Source organism: Oncorhynchus masou, chromosome 21 (assembly GCF_036934945.1).
Source record: "Oncorhynchus masou masou isolate Uvic2021 chromosome 21, UVic_Omas_1.1, whole genome shotgun sequence".
NCBI lineage: Eukaryota > Metazoa > Chordata > Actinopteri > Salmoniformes > Salmonidae > Oncorhynchus > Oncorhynchus masou.
The window spans coordinates 3305146-3325822 of NC_088232.1; the positions used below are offsets into that span (position 1 = coordinate 3305146).

The 20677-nt window shown below is 44.4% G+C and overlaps 2 protein-coding genes across 3 annotated transcripts in view; one reads left to right on the forward strand and one right to left on the reverse strand.

The window, feature by feature from the left end:
• LOC135507588 (N-acetylgalactosaminyltransferase 7-like) overlaps positions 1 to 16612 on the forward strand; it is a 29727-nt gene extending 13115 nt beyond the window's left edge. The window contains exons 3-12 of one of the 2 annotated variants that reach the window (XM_064927126.1): positions 5823 to 5989; positions 9592 to 9722; positions 9916 to 9995; positions 10356 to 10538; positions 11691 to 11808; positions 12030 to 12152; positions 12658 to 12876; positions 14412 to 14510; positions 14600 to 14728; positions 14975 to 16612. In XM_064927126.1, the coding sequence (XP_064783198.1) occupies positions 5823 to 5989; positions 9592 to 9722; positions 9916 to 9995; positions 10356 to 10538; positions 11691 to 11808; positions 12030 to 12152; positions 12658 to 12876; positions 14412 to 14510; positions 14600 to 14728; positions 14975 to 15112 (1387 nt within the window). In that variant the 3' untranslated portion in view covers positions 15113 to 16612. Of the gene's footprint in view, positions 1 to 5822; positions 5990 to 9591; positions 9723 to 9915; positions 9996 to 10355; positions 10539 to 10664; positions 10842 to 11690; positions 11809 to 12029; positions 12153 to 12657; positions 12877 to 14411; positions 14511 to 14599; positions 14729 to 14974 lie in introns of both variants that reach the window. The other variant, XM_064927128.1, reaches the window with a different exon arrangement.
• Positions 16613 to 17989: 1377 nt separating this feature from the next.
• LOC135507589 (high mobility group protein B2-like) lies at positions 17990 to 20233 on the reverse strand. The gene is made up of 5 exons (XM_064927129.1): positions 20128 to 20233; positions 19182 to 19343; positions 18848 to 18999; positions 18581 to 18755; positions 17990 to 18501 (listed from the first exon to the last, which is right to left on the reverse strand). The coding sequence occupies exons 2-5, from the start codon at positions 19329 to 19331 to the stop codon at positions 18334 to 18336; spliced, it is 645 nt and encodes a 214-aa protein (XP_064783201.1). The 5' UTR covers positions 19332 to 19343; positions 20128 to 20233; the 3' UTR covers positions 17990 to 18333.
• Between the last annotated feature and the right edge of the window lie 444 nt (positions 20234 to 20677).

The window sequence follows — 20677 nt, forward strand, 5'->3', positions numbered from 1 at the left end:
GTGTGTGTGGGAGGCTTACAATGATGGCAAAAAAACATTTGAGAGTGCGCTGACCTTGGTGCTAGAGGGGGTAAGCAGCTGTAGCTGTTCAAAGGAGAGCTCTACAGACAATTCCTTCGACCTTATATAAACGTGTGTGTGTGCCTTACCAATCAATTGAATTTACCAAAGGTGGACTCTAATCAAGTTGTAAATACGCCAGACTGGAGGTACAAGGACACACTGATTATTCACGGTTGTATTGATGACCTGTGGACACCGATTCCACAGTTGAGTGTCACAACTAGAACACTGGAAATGTGTGTTACAGAAATATGCTCAACATTGTGTTTCACAAGCATTTCGCTACACTTGCATTAACATCTGCTAACTATGTGTATGTGACAAATAAAATGTTATTTGATCACTCTAAACTAAATATGATCTTTAGTCTTCTTTAATTTTCCAATTACATATGGCCAAACCAGGGGAGAACGACTGCCCCCCTCTCATTGAAGCCATGGAAGTTCAAGGCCAACAGTGGTACGGCGGGCATTGTTGGCAGAAAACCGGATACCCCAATATAATGACTGTGGAAAAATTGCCATTTTTGTGGAAAAATATTTTTGGAAGACCATCATGGTGCCAGTAATTGCTTCTAATACACCAAATGTATGTCCTTGAACCTATTTTTATTTTTTTATCGTACACAGAAGTTGAAGGCTAATTTAGTTGCTAATGGCAGCTTGCAGTACCCCGGTCAGTCTTCAACTTGAGTTACTCGATGAGAGGGAGCAGCGTCACTTCCTGTAGTTGCTCAAACGTTTCAGCTTATGTCTCCGTGAGATGCTGTTTTAACAGATTTCATTTGGCTTCAATGCACTATTGAGTCTTCACATAGGAATGAATGGTGTCACCTCATTGTTTTGTGTGTGTGTGTGCATACATTGGGCCACACACACTGTCACTGATTTAACTCACAATGGACTAATACTGTGTGGCGAACAAACAGGCGAAGGTGTATCTCTCCAGCCTTTCATCTGGCCGCGGGGCCCAGTGGGAACACAAAGGGCACCTTTGAACAGTCAGCATGAGACCGGACGGGCGTCCCTGGTTGGACGCTACAGTACAGGCTTTAGGTTATGTGGCTGGGCTGCTGACATCCACGTGGACTTTACTATAGCCTAGTCGGTATGGGAGATAATGGATGCTAGACTAAATAACATAATGAGTGATTGTGGCTGGGCTGGGCCCCATTTTTGGTTTTGTTGCTGCCTAGGAATGTAGGACAACCATACTGTCGACTGATTACATTAACTGTAGTAGGTGTGAGACTGCTGCTGCACCCAGACCAGGGGTGGAGTGGAGGGTGAACGTCTCTTTAGCAACTCTCTATTTGTGAAATGGCATTCACACTCTTTAACCACGACATCACTGCCCCAGACCTAACTGTTGATATTAGACTGCATGTCTACCCTGCATTGCCTAGTTGGTCTACATATGTAAACCATCCCATGATATATGGGCAGCTGTACATTATTCCATCAGTTTGAGGTTGACAGCCATGTGAACTGCACCGTGTTAGGAAAGTAGAACTCGTGTGGACTAACCAGTTACTGACAAAGTGCATCACTTGTAGTGACTTGAGCTGCTCTATACGAAGACGGTCCTGATTGGCACACTGCTATTCACGCCTTTCTGTGGATCAGTGCACAGCAGATGTAGGCATAGGTGTCACTCACTCCATTAGGGGGGCTCCCGAGTGGCGCAGTGGTCTAAGGCACTGCATCTCTGTGCTAGAGGCGTCACTACAGACGCTCTGGGTCGAATCCAGGCTGTATCACAACCAGTCGTGATTGGAGTCCCATAGGGCGGCACACAATTGGCCCAGCGTCGTCCAGGTTTGGCCGGTGTAGGTTGTCATTGTAAATAAGATTATTTTTTTTCTTAACTGACTTGCCTAGTTAAGGTTACATACAAATGTAAATAGTGTAGAGAGGCTTTGCCATAAAGATATAGATAGAGAGATATATATTTGTTGCAAACTGATTACCAAACATTGGGAAATATTTATCTGGAATAGAAAGCTGTTTTGTCAATTTGAACATTATTACCCTTTTTAATAGATGTTCACAATCATTTGTCAATATTTATTTAGCTTAATCTGTGTTTGATTCCAGAAAACCCATGTGGCTGAGGTGGATTGGTTGTACTTTAGTTGTGCAATCAGGATGTGAATCGTCTCAACACAGGATCTGTAGTTGCGGTTTTGTCCACAAGATGGCCCACTGCAGTCACTGTTGAGCAACCTTGTCCAATACACTTCATTTTAGCCCCGTTCAGGACATTGGGTAAGACTGCAATTCAGTGGAAGTAACTCTCTTTTGAGTTTCATGGCAGATAACGTTAGACATTCTCACCTCTCTGCAGAGGGGCTGAGTTGTGTGGCCTATATGTGCATGCTTGGCCCCAGTCCCATAACACGGTGTGAAGAAGCCAAGGATGTTCAGTATTTTCACCACAGCTCTGGCTCAGCTGCCCTCCTCCAGGTGCTGTGTGAGTAAACTAAAACAACTCTCTGATGAAGCGCGAGCCTGTATCAATTAGACTAGTCCCGAGACACAGCCGTAGGTCTACAGATGGGACTAGTTGTCAGCCTGGTATAAATAGTAAACCGGTTAAGCGCTCAGTCTTTTCCGCGCTGAACAGTTCATATCGTTGACGTTACACACTTAGCCTCCTCCTTAAATCATGACTTTAATCACTTAATTGTTTTTAGTGCTGTGATTTTCATTACTTTTCTGTTGACAGATCATAGGCCTGTTTTATTTAGGAAGCGTGTGGTACTTTACATGTGATTTGGCTGTGGCCTACGTGTTCCAGGCTTCGTGTGTGTGTGTGGTTGAGAGGTAGGTCAGTAGCGATCTGTCATACATTAGTGTTTCTCTGGGAGGGTGACTGCGTTAGAGCTGCCTAGCCTGGAGGGATCCTGTCAGCAGAAATGTGGTGAAACAGTCTCCATTTAAGATTTCTGCGAGGCGCTTCACTTCAAGGCTGCGGCGGTGTTTTATAGGCAGGAAGATGGCTGACCTTCGCTCAGCACTGGACCCTCTTTCCCTCTACACACACGAGCATACACTTGTTTTAGCTCTCTCCTTCCTATGCTATTTGTCAGGCGCGCACACACACGTACTGAAACTCACATGGAGCCCCTAGAGCGACAAGTAACCTCCACAGACTGAGTTAAGGCACTGGTGTTATTCATTAGTGTTGCTCTTGTCTTCCCCTCCGTAGAGCTCGGCACAGAGAGAACTGTTGTCTATATAGACGCGTGATGAATGTTTCCACACACAACGATCACTCTTCAAGCCTCCAGTCTGCATCCTGACTGATATGTTGGCTAATAAACTTAGCTAAATTTTGCGTCATTTATGTTTACGTCGTCTGTCCACGAGATGAGTTGGCGAAATGTTTGCAAAATCCGTATGGAAGTTTTGCGATTGTAATGCCATGTGGAGAAATTCAAGACCTTTTACCAAGAGTAGGTCATTCAGTGTGTTGTCATGCAGAGAACTAAAGTCTCTGGAACAGACCTTCCCTCTCACACAACAGCAGCAACCCAAGCCATTCAACTGTGTCTGCTCCCTTGAGTTAATTAACATCAGGTCCAAGACCATCACTGGATATGCTTCTATTTGTGTCGTTTCAGATGGGAATGAGCGAGGCTTTCGTGGACACTCATCTAGGCTAACCGCTGTTCTGCAATGGATCCCTGTTGGGACTTTTTTTTTTTTCTGCCGAAAACACTCCACACTGTCAGAGCAAATTACCCATAGTCCTGGTGAATATTCATGAAATGAAGTGCAGCAACTTCAAAATTGTTCTCAAATGCTGTAGATTTGAATACAGCCATAGAGCTTACCCCATGTGTAGACTATTGCACAGTGTTTACAAGAAGCTGATATGACTAATGCTTTCCCCCCCTGCCCTTCGAACTCATCGACGCCTCAACTCAAAACACAAGCCAGTATACTGTAGCTGAAGGATAAGCCATTAGTTCCACTGTTAAACACGGAGATGGATGGGGGTGGTAAGAGCACTGAATCCCAGTTCAGTAGAAGATCCCCCTCTAATCTTTTCCTTCACAACTTTCTATAAGTCTCTGCAGGGAGACTTCTTAAGTGGCCACCCTATTCCCTATATAGTGATCACATTTTTTGACCAGTGCCCTATGGGTCCTGTTTTAAAAGTAGTGTACTATATAGGGAATAGGGTGCCATTTTAGGGAATAGGGTGCCATTTGAGACGCTACCCGTCTGTCTTTAGTGCCTCCCTCTTTTGGCCTTTCCTACTTTCTTATTTACTGTTGAAGCTTTTTTGTGCAGGTCATAATAAAGTGGCAGTCCAAAACCTTCCTGTAAAAGTGAGTAACTTAAGGAGGTGCCTGAGGATCTTTATCTGTTTTCAGGCCTGGGGAGGCTGAAAGACACTTTCCCTTAGCTGTGAGCTCTCAGGTTATATTAAAGGTTTGGTCAAACGGGACTGTAATCTGAGGTGTTTATCTGTGTGTTGGTGGGTGAGAACCAGGAGGACAGGTCAGAACAGGAGCCGTTCCGCATGTTACTGCAGGGGAGACGCGATGGGAGCAACACACACTAACACAAGGATTAACATTTGCAATGCAAAACACATTAAAAACATACACGCGTCACAATGCACACAAACCAGCCAGGCGTTTCTTAGAAAGAGAACATTTTATATATAATCATCCTAAACAGGAAGGACGGGTAGGCAGACCTGTGTGATTCACCATAAATGAAACCTCCCAGAGATGCTCTATAAACTGTTCTCAGTTCAGTCTCTAAGCCTTAACAACCCCTCCCAGATACTCTAGATCTGCTGTGCTGCAAACCGTTTTCAGTTCAGCCCAGACCTGACCAACCTCTTACTGCTCACTCCGTCGTGAATTCTGCATATCACTGATAACGCTCACAATTCTTGGGTCAAGTGACCTCGGACGCCTCGATGCTCAGTCTTTTCCTTTCAGGTCGTCCCTGAGGCAGATTGCTTTGCTAGCGACAAGGGCTCAAACCAAGGCTAAAAATAGACCCTCTGTATGCCACACCAGTGTCTGGCCCGGCCTCTCGCTCTCTCACACACACACACTCCGCTGTATTAACAGGGCAATTGGCTGGCTTGAAGCCTATACGTAGGCATGGCATGTGGCAATGGGAGGTAGTGAGTACTGTTGTTTTTGCAGTAGAAGAGCAGCAGAGACCTATAGTGAGTGAGTACGCTGAGAATGAGGAAGTGGAGTCCAGGACACACACACACACACACACACACACACCGCGCACTCTGCCAGAGGAAACCACACAAAGCAGGGCTGCCTTCCTGCCTCACAGATGGTCTGCCTGTGGAGGAGGAGGGGGGAGGGGATTGGGGGTTGTGACAGAAGCCTAGCAGAGCTCTGGGTAGACACAAAGGAGAAAGAGCTAGGCAGCTGAGCACTGGCTATCATGTGTTGGAATGGATCTAGCTTGCAGCAATTGCTGGTGAAGCTAAGCTAGCCAGGGCTGTGTCTATTCTGATGTCTTCAGATTGCATAGTGGAATCTGTTGTGCCTTTTGGCCTCTTTTTTTTTGAGTGTGTGTGTGTGCAGTCCTATATCACTCCAAAGCAGTATTTTCTAAATGTATGAAATGCTATAGAAACTTGGTCAAAAGATGTTTCTTTCCAGCTTCTGAACATAGCCTAATCTATATAAATATTCCCTGTTATCCACTACATGTACAGTATGTATGCCTACAGCCATTTGAATTCTTCCTCTCCTACTTATGTAGGTGTAAGTACTGGCACTACGACGACAACCTGTTGACGTCCAGTGTCATCATCGTGTTTCACAACGAGGGCTGGTCCACCCTGATGAGGACAGTCCACAGCGTCATCAAGAGAACGCCCAGACGATACCTGGCCGAGATCGTCATGATCGACGACTTCAGCAACAAAGGTAGCATTGGTTTGAGTACAAGTAATTACAACACAGGGATGATAGGGTTTTGTCTTTGTACCAATATTGTCTTTTGAACTAACGCTCGCCCCCTTACAAGCTCTGACTTTGCTGACAGCTACTTTATTGATGTACTTACTGTGATATGTGGTTGTCCCACCTAGCTACCTTAATATCAAGATCAATGCATCTAGTCTCTCTGGATAAGAGTGTCTGTGAAATGACTTGCATGGAAATGTTTGTTCCATTTTGAATCAGCCAATCAGGTTAGACTAGAAGGCTTCATGACATCACTCTGCTGAAGTGTATCAGCGCTTCACTGCTGTACTTGTACATTTCCTCAGATACAAGCCTTAGTGCATAACATGTCTATTCTTGGTTTAAGGTTAAAAGCACCCTGCCTTGTTTCAGCTAGGCTAGTAGATAACTACCGTTGGCTGTAAGCAGGGGACCCCCACTCCAATTACCAAGTAAAACGCCCAGCAATTGAATCAGCGCTCTGCAACAACACTTTGCCATTGTCATGCTAAATTATAACTGGCTATGAAAGGCATTGGAGTGGAACAGCCTTTCGCCCCCAGTGTCTCCCTTAGTCTTACATTGAGGCCCTGCCCAAGTAATGGAACACCATGCAGTAGAACTGTGAGAGCCTAGTCCACCATTCAGATGTAGAACTGTGTGAGCCTAGTCCACCATTCAGATGTAGAACTGTGAGAGCCTAGTCCACCGTTCAGATGTAGAACTGTGAGAGCCTAGTCCACCGTTCAGATGTAGAACTGTGAGAGCCTAGTCCACCGTTCAGATGTAGAACTGTGAGAGCCTAGTCCACCGTTCAGATGTAGAACTGTGAGAGCCTAGTCCACCGTTCAGATGTAGAACTGTGAGAGCCTAGTCCACCGTTCAGATGTAGAACTGTGAGAGCCTAGTCTACCGTTCAGATGTAGAACTGTGAGAGCCTAGTCCACCATTCAGATGTAGAACTGTGAGAGCCTACTCTACCATTCAGATGTAGAACTGTGAGAGCCTAGTCTACCATTCAGATGTAGAACTGTGAGAGCCTAGTCTACCATTCAGATGTAGAACTGTGAGAGCCTAGTCTACCATTCAGATGTAGAACTGTGAGAGCCTAGTCTACCATTCAGATGTAGAACTGTGAGAGCCTAGTCTACCATTCAGATGTAGAACTGTGAGAGCCTAGTCCACCATTCAGATGTAGAACTGTGAGAGCCTACTCTACCATTCAGATGTAGAACTGTGAGAGCCTAGTCTACCATTGTGAAAAGCTGGCTGAGTAATTCCCCTGAAGCGGGGGCACCACAACACCAAAAGATACGTAATGGACACTGACTTCATGAGAACATCAAGAGCTCAGAGAATTCATCTCATTAAGCATGCAGCCTGCCACGGATTTCTATTACCAACGCCTGTTAGTGTTCCAAACCATCTGCATGCTATCACAAGCACTTCATTGCCAGTAAAGTTAGTCTGGCCATTGGAAACAGGGTTTTGAAGGAGAAAGATGCCACGTTATTGCTCAGGTTTCACATCAGTTGTTTCACATTTTGTTCTACAGCAGGCAGCCACAGCCAAACATTACACAAGTAATTATAAAGGTTGTGACTCACAGTTCTACTCACTCGCAAGCAATATATAGCGATGCCAGGGGCTCATCGTCGTTGCACTTCTGATGTGGAATTAAACTCAAGGTTAGGGTTTATAAAATAGTATTTTAGGGTTGATACAGAAATATCTCTGTATAGTTAAACCATGAAACCGTCTTGCTGCTGATAGGTACTTATCACAGTGGGAGGCCGTGCCTCTTCTTACTACAACAAAAGCGGTACCTGCTGCGTGCCGACCCGGTAGTGACTAACCTGCCGTTTTTACTTGTAGAATTACAATTCTCATCAGTGGCCAACAACTTGACTTTGAGCCAATCAGAGAGCACAAACCTCCACGTGGGAGAGCTGACAGGAGTGACTGGGAAGAGGGCGTTTTCTCCGTACAGCCACAGTTTAAATGACATGCGCCAGTCACACTTCATATGCAATGTTAGCTAGCTAAGTGCACAGACTCGATGCACACAACACTAAAGATTTCCTGCAAGCTAGCTAACCACTGGAGCAAATATTGACAAGGAAATCACAATGGATTAGTTTCCATGAAACCGCTGCCTGTGTTAGCTGCAGTGTCCTTAGCTAGCTACACAAAATTACCAAAAGTATATGGAGACCTGCTCGTTGAATGTCTCATTCCAAAAACATTGGCATTAATATGGAGTTGGTCCCCCCACATTGTTGCTATAACAGCCTCCATTCTTCTGGGAAGGCTTTCCACTTGGAACATTGCTGCGGGGACTTGCTTCCATTCAGCCACAAGCATTAGTTCGGTCGGGCACTGATGTTGGGTAAATAGGCCTGGCTTGCAGTCGGCATTCCAATTAATCCCAAAGGTGTTCAATGGGGTTGAGGTCAGGGCTCTGTACAGGCCATTCAAGTTCTTTCACCACGATCTCGACAAACCATTTCTGTTTGGAACTCAGTAGTGAGTGTTGCAACCGAAGACAGACAATTTTTACTCACTTCAGCACTCTGCGGTCCCGTTCTGTGAGCTTGTGTGGCCTACCACTTCGCTGCTGTTGCTCCACTTCACAATAACCGCACCTACAGTTGACCAGGACAGCTCTAGCGTGGCAGAAATTTGATGAACTGACTTGTTGGAAAGGTGACATCCTATGATTATGCCATGTTGAAATTCACTGAGCTCTTCAGTAAGGCCATTCTACTGCCAATATTTTGTCTGTGGAGATTGCATGGCTTTATGGTCAATGTTATACACCTGTCAGCAACAGGTGTATGTTGCACGAGCTTGCAAATATGCTGACGTTAGCTAGCTAGCTAACGAAACAGAGCTAGCTAGTTAAACTTTTGGCCATGGGCTGGTACTAGCTGTATGGGATTATGGAGAATGAATTTCATTGTTTCTTCGTCATCTTGCTAGGTAGTGATCTAGCTCTGGCTAGTATCAACAAGGGCTTTCTGCAAAATTGCAACATTAGCACAGCTAGCTAGCGAACATTGGAATCTAGGCCATAAACTTAGCAACACACTGACATGCAGTGTCAAACAACGCTTCTGCCACCTTTTGGTTTAGGGTATTTTAACAAGGCTGACGACTTCAAGGTCTTTGCTGTGTGAACAGGAGATTGACGGCCGACACTGTTTAGCGGTGCTAAGTACTGTCGGCCGGCAACCGTTTGATAATCCTACTGGTGTGTCTGGGCTATAAACTTCTAGTGACGATTGTAGTGTATATAATCTGCGCGACCAAGACACTACCCACTTTATATTTGTAAACACAGTCATATTTTTCATAGCACAATGATGATCTAACACTGTAGGATATCCTATTGTGTACATATCAGACTAGGAATGCTACCTCTTCTATTACTTGTTATTGATTTGAGTCTTAGTGATGTATTGTACTGCATTGTTCTGGGGCCTAGCACACAAGCGTTTCACTGCACCTTTTGTACCTCCCGGTAAACTGTGTACGTGACAAATAAAAGTAGGTTTAATCTCACTGTCCCTGTCGGTCTCCAGTGCACCTGAAGGAGAGACTAGAAGAATACATTAAGCAGTGGAACGGCCTGGTCAAACTGCACCGCAATGAGAAGCGAGAGGGCCTCATCCAGGCTAGGAGTATAGGAGCCCATGTAGCCACCCTGGGACAGGTACGTTACAGCTACTCCATCACCTCTACACTTACTGTGTGACAGATGAGACGAAGAGGAATGAATGAATGGATTGATCTGGAGTCACTAATATAGATGGAAAGATATGGAATGGTAGCAACTTCTCTGTCAAGCAACTGTTCTCTCCGGTGTCTGACGTGTTGGGCCACTGTGTGTGTCCTGTCGTCTATAGGTTCTTATCTATTTAGATGCTCACTGTGAAGTAGCTGCCAATTGGTACGCCCCTCTGGTGGCCCCCATATCCAAGGACAGGTATGAGTGGTCTGCGGCTGTGATTTTGAATATTTCTACTTCATATATGACTTGTTCTACTGTAATAATGAAAAATATTCTGACCCATCGATCAACGGTGCAGGTCATGAATCCTCTCCACCAGAAACATCTCTGTATTATGTCACAGCATAACTAGTGATATACATTGACGTTTTATATACAACCTTATTCATGTGCAGATGATTGTATTGAAAATGTATAGATGGGTGTATCCATCCATGCTGAATATGCAAAACTGTTTATCTATGCTAAATATTGATCAGTAATTAATATCCATTTAGTGCAGTGGCCTGCCCCACTGTAACATCTTGTGTGTGTATTCTCATTGCCTGTTTCCAGAACGGTATGCACTGTACCTCTGATAGATTATATAGACGGCAGTGATTATACCATAGAGCCCCAGCAAGGTGGTGATGAGGACGGACTGGCCCGGGGAGCCTGGGACTGGAGCCTGCTGTGGAAGAGAGTGCCTCTCTCCAGCAGGGAGAAGGCTAAGCGAAAGCATAAGACCGAGCCTTATCGGTAAACATCCTGCTACCATCCATGCCTTGCATGCCCATCTAAAACCCAGATGTATTGTTTGTTTCCCCCCCTGTGTGTGTGTGATGCATGAAACCCTCCATTTCCCCACCGGCGGTCCCTACCCAGAACGGTGTGCACGGTCCCTCTCATAGACTCCATAGAAGGCCAGACATTCCAAATTGACCCACAAGGGGGAGGGGACGAGGATGGCTTTGCCCGCGGCGCATGGGACTGGAGCATGCTCTGGAAGCGTGTGCCCCTCAGTAGCAGGGAGAAGAGATTAACTAAAACTGAGCCCTATCGGTAATTTATCGGCACTAAAAATCTACCCTGCTTGCAACATCAACCCCTAACTGAGGCAAAAATGATGCACTAGAGTATACAATATGCTGTCTGCATGTACAGTACTATTTGCTTGGCCTTGGCTTGCTCATACTACTGCTTGGCACTTCTCTATAGTGTATGCTGACTATGAAACACAAGTGCTACCTCATATAGTGGTCTGTAGATTTAACAATAATCAGAAAGATATGTAAATACCCATGAATTACCAACTGTAGCCCTCAATGTAGTTTATTCATTTCTCTAACTTGCTCTAGTGCCAAATGTCATGCTCTTGAGGAAACGCCTATGGCCTGGACCAATTTAAAAGTATCAATTTGTCTGAACCCTGAATGCTAGCAGTCTGATACCTGGAAGGAGTTTTGACAGATGCCACTGCTTGTGCCTTCAGAAATCAACGCTCAAGTCTTTTGAAATTAAACGCTTTGAAATCTCTCGCTAATGTCCTGCATTCTCATTCTCAGTTTTTCTTGGTGTGATTTCCTCACCAATAATCTCTTCTGTCTTCTCCACAACTCTGTATCCTATCATGTATCCTACCACGTTATTCTGTTGTTTGAGAAGATCAGTAAGTAATCAGTCAGTAATGTTTCACCTTTTGGCTAGCATGATATTTGGTCATTTGACAGTAAGGATTGTTTGGGAGCACTCTTTGGGTCAATGTTCTTGTTCACTCTTTTTGTCATAATGCTTATGTTTCTCTCTTTCATCATGTATCCACCTACTTCCCTACTACATTTTAGCTCTTGTCCCTCTCTCTGGATGAGGCTCCTGTGAATTGTGGGTAATGTAGTTTTGGGCCTTTCTCAGGTCTCCTGCCATGGCTGGGGGGCTGTTTGCCATTGAGAGGGACTTCTTCTTTGAGCTGGGCCTCTACGATCCAGGATTGCAGATCTGGGGAGGGGAGAACTTTGAGATATCCTATAAGGTAAACACTAAGATCACTTAAAGCTCTCAATCATCTACGAAATATTTCACATAATAAAATACTTGGGCTATTGTTTAGTCCTGTATTGATACGGTTTATTTATTTGCTGTGAATTTCAACTTAGCATACCAGTACAATAGAGAGATATCGTATTTTCAGCTTTCTATGTACCATCTGTGTAACTCCAGCATGTTTGTCCTATCGTCCTGATCTGATCCCAGATCTGGCAGTGTGGTGGCCAGCTGCTCTTTGTGCCGTGCTCCCGCGTGGGCCATATCTACCGCCTACAGGGCTGGCAGGGCAACCCACCCCCTGCCCACATTGGCTCCTCGCCCACACTTAAGGTCAGTGTGCCAAGTCTGTCAAACTAAGCACCCAGGCTGCCCCTCTTAGCCTGCTCCCAGATCTGCTTTCAATCTCTTTCCAACTCCTATGGTGATTGTCACAATGACTGTAAGAGTTGGCAGGACAACACAAACAGATCTGGGACCAGGCTAGCTCATCTGGGACCTGGCACCATCTGCTTATTTACTTGGATTCATCCTTGTAAACTAATATGGTTCAGCCAGTTTCAAATGTCTACAAGGATGACTAGATTGAATTATATATTGTGCGAAGCACAGTTCATGTAGGCCTACAGCCGCTTATTAAATGGTCAGTAGTGGATTAGTTATATGGATATCACCATATGTATCGGTCATCTGTATTGTATCATAAAACATCAGCAATCTTATGGAAAAACACCATATGAGAAGTAGCATATAGATTGACTGACTGATGTCCTTCAAGTGGTGTTGTCCTTCATGGAAACTAATAATTGGTGATTTATTCTGATCCTCCCTGCTCCAGAACTATGTGCGTGTGGTGGAGGTTTGGTGGGACGACTACAAGGACTACTTCTACGCAAGCCGGCCGGAGACCCTCACCCTGGCCTACGGGGACATCAGTCAGCTCAAGAAGTTCAGAGAGGAGCACCGCTGCAAGAGCTTCAAGTGGTTCATGGAAGAAATTGCCTATGACATCCCCATGAACTACCCACTGCCCCCCAAAAATGTGGAGTGGGGAGAGGTAGGCTAAAGTATTGTCCATATTTCGTTTTTAGTTTATTCATACAACACAATAGTAGCTAAAAGCTGAATTATAGTCTTACTTAAAATATCAACATATGCATCTGTTGAAGAGTAGTGTGTTACTGTCTGCTACATGACCAAAAGTATGTGGACTCCTGCTCGTTGAACATCTCATTCCAACATCATGGCCATTTAGTGGAGTTTGTCCCCTGCTTTATTGACAGCCTCCACTCTTCTGGGAAGGCTTTTCACTAGATGTTGGAACGTTGCTGTGGGGACTTGCTTCCATTCAGCCACGAGCATTAGTGAGGTTGGGTGATTAGGCCTGGCTTGCAGTTGGCGTTCCAATTCATCCCAAAGATGTTCGATGGGGTCGAGGTTAGGGCTCTGTGCAGGCCAGTGAAGTTCTTCCACATTGATCTCGACAAAACATGTCTGTATGGACCTCGCTTTGTGCACGGGGGCATTGTCATGCTGAAACAGGAAAGGGCCTTCCCAAAACTGTTGCCACAAAGTTGGAAGCACAGAATCATCCAGAATGTTGTATGCTGTAGCGTTAAGATTTCCCTTTACTGGGACTAGGGGTCCGAGCCCAAACCATGAAAAATAGTCCCAGACCATTATATCTCCTCCACCAAACTTGACAGTTGGCACTATGCATTTAGGCAGGTAGTGTTCTCCTGGCATCTGCCAAGCCTACATTTGTCCGTTGGACTGCCAGATGGTGAAGCCTGATTCATCGCTCCAGAAAACGTGTTTCCTCTGCTCCAGAGTCCAATGGCGGCGAGCTTTACACCACTCAAGCCGACGCTTGGCATTGCGCATGGTGATCTTAGGCTTGTGTGTTGCTGCTCGGCCATGGAAACCCATTTCATGAAGCTCCCCGATGAACAGTTATTGTGCTGACGTTACTTCCAGAGGCAGTTTGGAACTCTATAGCATTGCAACTTGCCAGTCCCGTTCTGTGAGCTTGTTTGGCCTACCACTTCACTGCTGAGGCATTGTTGCTCCTAGACGTTTCCACTTCACAATAAGAGCACTTAGTTGGCCTCCCGAGTGGCGCAGTAGCCTAAGGCACTGCACTGCATTGCAGTGCTTGAGGCGTCACTACAGACCCGGGTTCGATCCCAAGCTGTGTCACAGTCGGCCGTGACCGGGAGACCCGTGAGGCAGCGCACAATTGGCCCAGCATAGGGGGTTAAAAGTACAACAAAAAATCAATCTAAATAAAAGTACTTACAATTGACCGGAGAAGTTCTTGCAGGGCAGAAATTTGACTAACTGACTTGTTGGAAAGGTGGCATCCTATGACGGTGCCATGTTGAAAGTCACTGAGCTCTTCAGGAAGGCCATTCCACTGCCAATATGAGGCTATGGAGATTGCATGGCAGTGTGCTCGATTGTATACACCTGTCAGCATCAGGTGTGGCTGAAAGTCAAATCCACTCATTTTAAGGGGTGTCCACATACTTTTGTGTATATGTAGTGTATGTGCATTTGGAATGTATAGTGAGCATTATTGCTTTGTTCCAGGTCCGTGGATATGAGACCAGCTACTGCATTGACAGTATGGGCCACACCAACGGAGGCAACGTGGAGATTGGACCCTGTCACAGAATGGGTGGGAACCAGGTCCGAAAACCCTTTGTGTCATTTGGGATTAGAGACTTTATTTATTCCTAAACATTATGCCTCATTTACTGATAAAACACGTCTTGTAGCTTTTCAGGATAAATGAAGCCAACCAGCTTATGCAGTATGACCAGTGCTTGACGAAAGGACCAGACGGGTCGGCGGTGATCGTTACACACTGTAACATGAACGAGAACACAGAGTGGAGATACTTCAAGGTATGCAGCTGCATCTAACGTCATATATAAGAACCTCTTTAGATTGGTGCCATTGTTTCAATATATGATTGCTTCATAAGATGTGGTAAACAGTTGGAAAGAGAATCCATCCTTGTTACCAATACAGTATTATGAGTTTTTCCTATCGCGCTAAAGCTTGATGGTACTGCTGAACATGGCCTATTAGCATGTATGTGTGAGGGTATATGTCGTGTAAGTGAACTCACCGTTTCGTTTCCCTCCCAGGACCTCCACAGGTTCACCCACGTCCCCACGGGGAGGTGCCTGGACCGGTCGGACATCCTCCACAAGGTCTTCATCGCAGACTGTGACACCAGCAAAAGCACACAAAAGTGGGAGATGAACAATATTGTAGCGGTTTAAAGCTACGGTCCCACAGAGGGTACTTTACTCCTACTGGAACTCACTCGACAGGATAGGGCATCGAACACTGCACTTCAACTGTCTGCTGCATTGAGAGGTTGTGTACGTCCAAAATGGCACACTATTTCCCTATATAGTGCACTACTTCCAGAGCCCTATGGGCAGGGGTGTCAATTGTGTATGGCAGTCAACATACACCAACTATTTTAAAATGGGCTACTAAAGTCATTCCAATCCCCATTTAAATGGCAAATGCAGTTTAAGCGGCAATAGCTGGCAGGCCTCCGAGCGGGTGGAAAGACTGTCTGGCTAGAGCACATGGATCTGAGGCAGCTTTTGTCTTAAAACAGTGCGGAGGTAGAAGATTGCTGTAGATGGCTATGACACTGCACTTTTGACTTTACATGGAACTTAACTTGTTTTTAATCTCGGTGCTGAGCCTAGTGCTTAGCAGCTAATTGCTGTATGACATGTTTGTAGAAAGTGAAGTCCCTTATTGACTGGGGAATGAAGCTACAACTAAGGTTAAGGTGATAATGGGTGGAGTCAATTTTGCTTGTTTTCGCTGTCTCCAAATAGCTTTTTAGAGTTGAAATTGTGTAGGTTTAGCTGAAATGACACCAATACCTAAGGGCCCTGGTCAAAAGCAATGCACTATTTAGGGGATACTGTGCTCTCTCAACCATGTCCCAAGGAAGATACTCCTCCCTACACACTTGGATAATGGACCTTTTTTCAGTTGTAGATGTTTACACGTTCTTGCTCTCTTCTCTCGATCGTTACATCTTATTGGGGTCTTTGGGCTATTACTCAGGGGTCTGAGAATTTTTCTAACTTAAAAAAAACATTGGTGGAGGATTCATTAATCAATGTGCAGAATTGAACATTCAACAATTCAAAACCACTTCTAGTAGTCGTGTAATAAACTGCCCACTAGCTAGGATTTTAAGAATACTATGTTTTTGAAAACTGCAATGGATTATAACCTGGTCTCAGATCTGTTTGTACAATGACCCATAGGTGTTTAATTGGCAAGAAAGCACAAACAGATCTGGGACCAGGCTAGATGGATAAGTCCACTCATGAGTCATGGTCAAGAATGAACACTGGATGTTTTGAAAGGACTTACTACTTCAATGATGTTGGTCTTAGGCACAGTGAAATTCCAAAAGCTTGAATTTAACATGTTTGCTCCAACTGGTGAATTTCAAATGGCTATATAAAGAAAGGGTCTGTTTTTATTGTTTTTATATATTTCCAGCTTGGTATGTAAATGTTGTTGTTGAATGATGACTACAAAGCAACCAGAATCAGACACCAATTTGTTCAAAGCAAAATTAAGAAAATGTGTTATGTGATATGTATGCATTTTTTATAATGTAAATAGGTTTGTTTCTAAAAGAGCTATGCAGTGAGCCTTGGATGAAGGTGTACATATCTAACTTAAAAACATATTGGCTCGAACTGTACTCATGGCAATAAATTTAACCTTTCTACCAATGACTTTTTCCCCTTTTCCTTGAAATTACAATTTTTAGGGGTCTAGGGGTCTTTATTACGTTCAATTGCAGCTATGTTGCGATAGGCCTATTGTATTCATGCATCTTTTGAACCTTCAACCTTGTTCAGGTCTGATTACACTAAATCCCCTGATTTTGGGGTCCTCACCCCTCCCCCAGATAAACATGGTCTCATTTGTATGTTATCTAGCCAAAAGAAAATGCCTCAACCCTGTCTGGCCATATGTCAACCACTCCAACTGCAGTGGCTTTGAGACATGCATTTCCCTCAGACCATCTGTGCCCTATTGACTTGTTAGCTGGTAACCACAAGGTCTACAACCAAAGGTGAACCTTACAGCGAGCTAGTCTGATCGGGCGGCAGGTAACCTAGTTAAGTGTTGGACTAGTAACTGAAAGGTTGCAAGAGCGAATTCCTGAGCTGACATGGTAAAATGTCGTTCTGCCCCTGAACAAGGCAGAACAGGCTGTCATTGATAATGTTAACTGACCTGCCTAGTTAAAACATGAGTTTATACTGAATATAAACACAATTAAGCTTTTACAGTTAAGATGTCAATTGAAATAAATGCATTGTGTAATCCATAGATTAGGGCCTGACTGGGAATACAGATATGCATTGGTTGATCAGAAAACCAGTCAGTATCTGGTGTGACATCTCCATTGCAGATGATCGGAAAATTGAACTGGGACATTTTCAGCTTACTGGCATAGCGTACAGATCCTTTTGACATGGCACAATGACAGGCCTTGCTCTTAACACTGCATTTAGTTGCCCATACCAGCAAACCCCTTTATACCGTGTGGGAGAGCTGGACTTGGCTTAGGGTAGAGAAGTGAACATTGAGGGGTTGCTAGACTGACGAGTGCAGTTGGGCATTCCTGCTTACTTGATGTGGCATTGTGTTGACAAACTGCACATTTGACCGGCCTTTAATGTATTGTTTAATATGCCACATGACAGGTGGATGGATTATCTTGGCAAAGGAGAAATGCTCCCTAAATAGGTAAATAGAAATACACAAAATGAGCTTTTATTTCAGCTCATGAAACCCAACATGTTGCATTTATTTTGTTCAGTATACTTCATGAATTGCCTGAGTATTAAGCTATACCATTGAAGTTTTAGTGCAATTTAATAGGTCACTACCTTGAAACTATTAGCTAACCAACATGGAGTACATTTGGCTTTTACACAGCCAATTCAGATATTTTTTTCTGCCAAGCGGGCTTTTAAATTATCAGCTCTGAAAGACCAGTTAGTGGGGTGTGAGGAAAAAAAAATCTGAATTGGACGAGTTGTCTAATCACATCCCTAATCTAACTTGTCATCAAGGCAAGGAAGTTAATCATAATATACAAAACAAAATTTTATTATAAAAAGAAATCATTCTACACTGAAACTCCACGTTAAAAATGGGTCGCAAACGTCTACACATTTTCTTGTATTTCTTAAAAACGGCAGTGGAAACAATATCAATATAGGGCGGAAAAGAACATGCCACCATCCAAAGACAAAACAAGCAGTGCTTTGAGAATAAGAGCTGTTAATTTACAAGACAGCACAATATGACCCCTGTATGCATTATTGCAGCCATTGCACATCACTGTACATGTTCTGAAAAATCCAAAATGCTATAAATGTTACATTGTAAGGTTCACATTGTTTTGCAAATACTCCAGCTCAAGTTTCCAGGCAGTTTAGTCGTCATCCTCGTCATCCTCCTCTTCCTCGTCATCCTCCTCCTCTTCGTCATCATCATCGTCATCATCATCCATGGGCGCTGCCTTCTTGCCAACAGCTGGCCTGCCAGGGCCACTCTTAGCAGTTGCACCTGCGCCTCCCTTAGCCTTGTAGGCAGCAACATCCTACAACAAAAATGGACTTGGTTTTCATGAGTCTCCTACAACGGTTCTAGTCAGTCATGATAGTTGAAGTGGACCTTACCTTCTCATACTTTTCCTTCAGCTTGGCGGCCTTTGCTTCGTGTGGCTGCTTGTCTTTGGGAGTCTGCTTGCCCCACAGCAGACCCAGCTGCTTGGCGATGTCTCCGATGCCCATGCCTGGGTTATCAGCCTTGATTCTTCCACGGTGTTCAGCACAGAACACAAAAAAGGCAGAACTATTGGGATAGAATGTTGAGAACACACTTAGTTCCAAAATCTGAACAGAACGCTACAGAAATCGATACAGTTGTATGAGCGGAGTACTTACGGTGGCCTTTTGGGGGCATTGGGGTCCTTCTTTCTCTTTCCTGCTGCCTTAGATCCCTTAGGGGGCACATAACCCTTCATGTCCTTGTCATAACGGACTTTGTCACCCTTGGCCATGTCCTCAAACTTCACCTTCTCTTTTGCAGACATGGTCTGGAAAGGAGGAAAAACTGCATTCGTCACACCACTCATTGCAGCATCCATGTTGCGCTAAATCCCCACCATTTGATACATTGATTTGCTAACTGTTTCGTAGGCACGCTTTGCCCCGCCCCCTGCCCCCCCCCCCCCGGAAAAAACAACTTTTACATGGCGGCCGCTTAGTCAGAACTTACCCTCCACCTCTCTGAGCATTTCTTTGAGAACTCGGAAAAGTTCACTGAAGTTCCTGGGTGTTTTTTCTTGTGTTCTTCCCGGCACGTCGCAACAAAGAACGCATAGGAAGAAGTCTTTCCCTTCGGCTTATTAGGATCTTTACCCGGCATGGCTGCTATATTCTGAAAAAGGGAAAATAATATTGAGCAAAAATTGATTAAAATCGCAAAATATAAATAACGTTTAAAGGTATGTTTTCGGATGGTACCACCGAGTAAACGAGCCACAAACCACTCCACGGATAGCCCAAGGACGCGAAACCGCGTTAATCCGATTGAGTTCCTGCTTCATTGTGGCTATACGGCTAGGACAATAAGCGTCCCTCCATTTTGTTTCCCGCCTAAACCAAGTCTCCCAACAAATGCAATAAGTAGGATCAAACCATTTAAACATTGATAAAATTGGGTCATCAGAATGATACCTGTTAGTCATAAATAAAGACCGAAAGGCTACCTAAACCATTTCTGCAAGGCTGATCAAAGTTAGTCTAGGAACGACGCTAGCTAGGCTAGCTCAATGGCAGCAAGTATGGAATGCATCGTGCAACATCGCCAACTACCTAGCACGATGTTAGCATGTTATGTCTGAAAGAAGTATCCAAAATGAATTTTCTGGACGGAAAACATTTTTAAAATGTTCCTTGTCATACTGAACATTCTTGGCTACGAGCAGAACAATACATTCAGTAAAAATGTGTTAGGGCATCAAGTTAGCTAGCTAAATAGCAACTGCATCACAGCGCGCCATTCCCAACTTCGCTGGCTTAGTTGAGTAAAATAGTTAACCACATATATTCTTCAGTAAGCATTTGAGAGGTTTTGCCTTAAGTTCAAAAGCATTCCAAAAACAAACGTAACATATAGAAAATCACGAAAGAGTTGATAGGCGTAGAGTTCTCTTACTCACCTATTATCCAGCCACACAAGTACAATGAGTGCCAATGTAAAGTCCTTCGCACTGTTTTGTGAGTGGGAGACAATTCGCACAAACTTGATTAAATGTTTTTAGAGCTCCTCCCGCTTGTCATATACGATTGGCTGAAATTACACATTTCAATTTGAATCTGGGACGCAGGGCATGAACGGTGTTTGGATTGGCTGAAGGTCCATATGTTGAGACTATCATGGTTGTCTGTGGTGGCTTAATGAAAAACTCATGTGATTGGCCGGAGTGGGGATTTAAAATAGACGGCGCCAAAAGCCTAAACGCTTTGAAGGGGGTTGTGTGTTGGATGCCCGTTCCCACTGGATCAGTGCTATCCAAGATCATTGGGACGTCCCTACGCTAACCTTAACTATTAATCTACAGTAACTATTTAAAATGTTAACTGCAATGGGGGTGATAGTGACGTCTCAAGGATCATATTAACAGGATCCGTTGCCACTGCTAGCCCGTCAGATAATTAAGGAAACAATAGAAACACAATAAAATGTTTGAGCTGCGAGTTAACAGATGT

Coding starts and splice junctions, on each gene's coding strand:
- LOC135507589 (XM_064927129.1), bottom strand. CDS start 19,331: ATGCCGGGTAAAGATCCTAATAAGCCGAAGGGAAAGACTTCTTCCTAT. Junction 19,000..19,181: donor AATGCTCAGAGAGGTGGAGG/GTAAGTTCTGAC, acceptor CCTCCTTTCCAG/ACCATGTCTGCAAAAGAGAA. Junction 18,502..18,580: donor TGAAGGAAAAGTATGAGAAG/GTAAGGTCCACT, acceptor TTTTTGTTGTAG/GATGTTGCTGCCTACAAGGC.